Source organism: Hipposideros armiger, unplaced genomic scaffold (genome assembly GCF_001890085.2).
Source record: "Hipposideros armiger isolate ML-2016 unplaced genomic scaffold, ASM189008v1 scaffold_145, whole genome shotgun sequence".
NCBI lineage: Eukaryota > Metazoa > Chordata > Mammalia > Chiroptera > Hipposideridae > Hipposideros > Hipposideros armiger.
Window position 1 is genome coordinate 60,079 of NW_017731495.1, and position 5,829 is coordinate 65,907.

At 34.3% G+C, this 5,829-nt stretch overlaps 1 protein-coding gene across 1 annotated transcript in view; it reads left to right on the forward strand.

Annotated features, from left to right (window-relative positions):
• DCDC1 (doublecortin domain containing 1) overlaps positions 1–5,829 on the forward strand; it is a 392,688-nt gene that overhangs the window by 46,667 nt on the left and 340,192 nt on the right. The window contains exon 7 of the mRNA XM_019650696.1: positions 1,182–1,387. Coding sequence (XP_019506241.1) covers positions 1,182–1,387 — 206 coding nt within the window. The remainder of the gene's footprint in view (positions 1–1,181; positions 1,388–5,829) is intronic.

The window sequence follows — 5,829 nt, forward strand, 5'->3', positions numbered from 1 at the left end:
GAATGAGAGAGAGGAAGAGAGATGGAAAGAGAGATTGAGATAGAAAAAGACAAGTATTTTTGGTTTTTTGAACATTTCAAATAGCCATTCTGGGACTTGAAGATTATTTACAACCACTGGCTCATGTTTCATATCAATAGTAGTAGATTTTATGTAAAGTACCATTTCTAAGTCAAAAAGTCTGTGCTGCTTTCAAGGTAAGTTCTAATAGAGAAGAGTTATTTGAAAATTTGGGGAAACAAATGGAACTATTCTTAGTTGTATGCAAATAAAATTTTATTTCTCTCATTATGACAAATAAAGAACAGATGGAGGGATCATAATTTTGTCTTTATGTGAAAAGAAAATATAAAATAAATTGAGTGCATAAATAAATAACTCAGGTGCAAATTATTTATTTATGACATGACGCCTCTTGAAAGGAATGCTGACAGCAACTTAGAATGCAATATAGTGCACTTCTGTTTTTATCCTTACATTTTCATAGTCATACATAGTAATTTAGTTGCACTCCCAGTAATGTTAGTGGGAGTTTTGAAACTTAAATTCTTGCATATATCTCTGAAGATGTATAAGTCAAAGCAAACTGTTAATGCAAAACTGGTTTTCATTTTTTAGTGAAATAGTTGGACTCTCTCACCAAACATGTCCTAGAAGCCACCTTTGTTCTAGTCACACAAGGAGAAGAATTATTTATAAGGTTACTATTTGGAGGTCATCATCTTTAAAGCAACACAGATAATAAATCATATTAAAGAGGAAAAAAAAGTGGTTCCCCAACCCTCAAGAACACGGAAGTTCAGGAGCCATGGTGTTTTATAATAAGCAGAGGACCTTGGGCCCTTTCTGTGGCCCCTTTCAGCCCAGGGCATCTGATCCGTGATAGAGGCATGCTAAGGTGAATTTTAATTAGGACTAAATTGTGGTATTACTCTTTCATACCCTGAACATCTGTTCCCTTCAGAAATGATGATTTATGCAGGCTATCAGAGCAGACAGCTTGCTACAGCTTATGTCACGGTTAGTGGGAAGCTGGTGGTAGCATTTCAGAAAACCAGCATCTAAATGGAGACTGGCCAGTGTATGTGATATAGGTAACAGGGGGAGGGGAGGCATGATGTGTCCATTTTTAATTTTGAAGCCAAATATTGACTTGACTTTAAAAAAAAATTCTCTTCCAGACCATCTGTTGTTAATGAAGAAAGTAACTTGGACAATGAATGGGCTGATGCTTCCTACTGATGTTAAGAGACAGAAAACTAAGCCTGCTCTTTCGATTAGAATGAAGAAACTCACTGAGAAGGCTTCAGTCCGAATTTTGTTCTTTAGAAATGGCATGGGGCAAGATGGGCATGAAATCGCAGTGGGAAAGGAAACATTGAAAAAGGTACTTTTGTATTCAATATTGAAGTATATACCAAATTTCAAAGTTTTTATGGCTTTTCAAATGTGTTTTCTTTCCTTCTCAATATCAATGTCACTTAATAAATTGAAATACTAATACAGCATTATATAGAATACAAAAATTCATCTGTTTAGAACTATGCTTATTGTACTAACAACATAAATTACCTTAGTAAAGCAACGGTATTTCAGGAAATTATCATTGTTGGCGATTTACTTAGTAAAAGTTAGGTTTACATTTGGGAAAACATTCTAGTTGGTTACAATATTTTATAAGATATTTAGATTGGAACCAATCTAATTTAGCTTGAAAATTCAAGTCTCCACCTTTTGACTTAAAATAGTAATAAGACCTAGAAGCACCCCTGTTCCTCAAAAGACTGTCTGAAATAACTAAGATTCAGTTTGAAGTATCCATGTACATTTTAAAAAGCAAATCTGATAGGCCTAAGAAAAATTGTGTAACAATCAAGCAAACTTTAAAAAACGAATAGTAAACTATTGCTTTTTATATAAGTGCAGGTTGTTTAGAAGGTGTTATACCTTCCAGATCATCTTTTATATTAAAAAATTTGGAGGAACTAATGGGAATTTGAAAAAAAAATTTTTTGTGTACAGGTAAGATTTTTCAACAAATCTTAAAGTAGCCTGATAATAATAATAATAATGATAATAACTCTTATTAAATAAATATTAGAGAATAAAACATAACTAAACTGTCTAGGTTTTAATCCCAACATCATCATTCACTATCTATGAGACATTAGATAATTTACCTTCTCTGATCATCGATTGCTTCATCTAAAAAGTGGGGATAATAATAGTGTCTGCCTCATAGAATTGATGTGAGGATTCAGTGTCATATTACACATGGAGTATAATGCCTCACACCCAGAAAATTTCCAATAAGTAACTGCCATTCTTATCTTTAGGACCCATAAATACATATCTAATAGAAATTATTTTTCTTACTAATGGGAAATAGTTATGAAATCAAGATATGTGTAAGTCATTTTGTTATTGCAGATTATTTTCAAAATTATTAGTGCCTGAAACAGGTGACTAGTGGACTAGGTATTGGACATTTTTATCAAAAGCTCCTTTTTCCTCATCTACTTATTTTTGTGGTTGTTTTATAACCACAGCTGGATAAGCGCACTTACTGAGAAGCTGGGAAACCAGGTTTTATTTCCTTCTTATCTGCAGATTTGGATTATGAGTAAAGCAAGGGATAATATACACCAGAGTGAATTGCTAAGGCAAGTTGTAACATCTCCCTGGAGATTCTGAAAACTAGAGAAGATGGACATATTGCTTGGATTGTTAAAATGCAGTCATTCTGGGAGATAGAAGCTAGATTAGATAACCTCTCGAGTTCGCTTCAGTTCAGTCTCTAATTCTATGCCTTGGTGGTAAAATTAGGGTGATAGTCACTCTTACAGATTACATGTTCTTAGATGAAAGGTTGAGTGTAGATAAAAATGTCACTGCTTGTTTGTTTTTTGACTATAGAGAGCAATTTATTTAAAACTGGATGAACAGGGAATTCTTTACCTTATTTTTTTCTTCTTACATTTTTTAAAATTTAAAGATTTTTACAATTTATAAAACTCAGGATATAATTCAGTAATAACTGTACTTGTAAATATTCTTCTAATTACCAATTTAAAAAATGAATTAAAGGAGAGGAGGCAACATAACATTGGCCTTGGGTGTCACTAGAACCTTTTGGGAGGGAAAAATAAGGCTAGCCAATTATTTTGTAAATAAAAACGTAAAATTTGAAAGCTGTGTTGATAATCACAGAATAATGCCCTATTTATAGATTTAATACCAAATCAGTAATAGGAATAAAAAGGTGGCATACTTATAGGAGAAACACAAATTATTTTCTTTTTTATGATAACACATTAGGAATGTTGAGACTAATAGTAATTTTTGTTTTTAGAGAATTTTTATAAGTTTATTTGAGCCGAACTGACAATATATGTTGGTGAGCAAGATGTCAAATTCTCTCTCTAATAGCTATTTTTAGATTACTAAAAATTTAAAACCGTAATTTAGATTAATTAAAAATTTTATATTACTAAGTAATATAAAACTGAAGTAGAATGTAAAGGACTCTAATATGGTGAAAGTTATTGCAGTGGGATAAGGGGAGGATTATTGAAGATGGTTGGTAAAATAAGGTAGTTAAGCATAAAAATCCTCTGTGAGCTCAGACTGGAACCAACGGGGAACGACTATATTTCAATCATAAGTGCAAAATCAAAAAGAAATCCATTTATTTTAGGAGGTTAAGTAATTTATAAGTTTGAAATGAGGGCCAAAGTGATAGTAATTCTTTACTAAACTTCTGACATACCAGAACTATGGGCCATTCCTCTGAAACTTGGATCAGATGGTTGTAGAATTACTTGGTATGGTTTTAGTAATCACACAGCCCCTGCCACGGTGGGGTGAAGGCTAAATATACATATCCATGGGCTGAAGAAGGTATTGAGGAAAATTTGTGGGCACAGATGTAAAGTAAATGGAAAATGAAAATGTCTGCTCTAGATACATAACTTTTTAAGGTTAGCATTGTGGTGGATAAGTTTTATTTTCTCTAGTCATCCCTTAGAATCATTGTCAGAGAAGTGGTATTAAACTTCTGTGGATTTTTGTATTACCCAGGATAGCATCTCTTTTATGAGAAATCTTTTTTTTTTTCTCAGCAGTTAATAATAATTATATTTATTTGTTTTTTGCTTGGTTTTCTATGTACTGTCATAAATGACATGTGATTACAATGGTGAAGAAAATAATGAGAAAGATAATGAAGTGATTGAAAAAAATGAAAAAAAGACCTCTGTCCTCTTGCTCCAGTTTGAACTTGTTTGTTCCTATGACCTCTGTCCTAGGATCTCCCTTCACTATCAACCTGGGATTATCTTTCCCTTTCTTCTCTGTTGGATCCTTTTCTCTTAGTTCCTTAGCCTTCCTTTATCTTCCTTTATATATTGTCCACATATATTCTAGTGGCTTTTTGAGAAAGAAAACATGGGAGATACATTTTTTAAGATTTTGGGAAATGATTCTTTCCTCTAAGTATTAAAGATATCGCTCCATTGCTTCTTGCTTCCAGTGTTGCTGTTGAGAAGTCTGGTACCATATTGATTCTGCACCTTTTGTAGGTGGCCTGCTCTTAATTTTTCCTTTCTGAAAACATTTAAAATCATCTCTTTGTTCCTGGGTTTCAAAAGTTTTTCCAAGATGTTCTAGATATTCAGGTTGTCTTTTCAGTCAGAAAAGTCTCCTACTTCTCTTTGAGAAATTTTGTCCAATTATTTCTTGGACAATTCTTTTTCTGTTCTAATTTCACAGACCTCCTACTTTGATACCTTGGATCTACTGAACTGAACTTCTAATTTTCTTACCTGGGAGATTTCCTTATCTTTACCTTCCAATCCAATTAATTTTTTACTTCTGCTCACTGGGCTGTCTCTTTTTCTCAAAGTACTTGTTTTGTTTATTTGGTTTTGGTCTTGCCTGTTACTTTCTTAGTGATGAGTTAATCGTACATCGGTATTTAAAAGTGAGGAGCTGAAAGCTGATTGAAAAGCTCTTGAGCACAGGTGTGTCTTATTGAGGGATGGATTTCATTGGAGGTGGGGGTGCCCAATTGTCCCCCTCTTTAGATCTTTTCTTTGGTGCTGATCAGTTTCAGCAAATACAATCTGCCAATTTGAGAGTTAGTAGCCATGTGGAGAAGGGGGCTAATAGCTATACTTTCAGTATGTAGATTTTCATTTAATTCCCCTCTTTTCAGTAAGATGTATTTCCTCATTCTCAGATCTGTTTGGTGCCTCTGTTCCAGAGTTCCTCTGATTTAGCCTCTCCAGAGAACAAATCTGTCCTTCTTTATGATAGCAGAAGTATAATTGCCTTGAATGCTTGGAGTTGGGGAAGGGTTCTGTGGTTTAACTGCTTTTTATAAAAACATTCATCTTGTTTTCAGCCCCACTTTTTAGAGGTAAGTAACTGATGGCTCAAATCTGGGAGCCATTCTGGGGGTTCTGAAATACAAAGCAAGTTTACTTCTGCTTGCTTAAGTTTTGACGTGTCTGGTCAGTTAAATCTTTACCACTTAATTATCTTTCCTCTGGTTTCCAGAGGTGTCTCCTTTCTGATTTATTCTTTCTCTCTCTCTCTTAAATGTCAAATGTCAATTTTTTATTTAACATTGATAAAGAGGATTTTTAAAGATAAAAAGATGGGCCGGCCGAGTGGCGCGATGGTTAAGAACTCACTTGGGACACCAGAGGGCCCCGGTTCGGATCCCACATATGAGGGCCAGAGACACTGCCCTCTACAGCTAAGATGCTGAACAACAGCTCAACCTGGAGCTGGGCTGCCTTGAGTCGCCGTCGCCGGCGTAGGCTG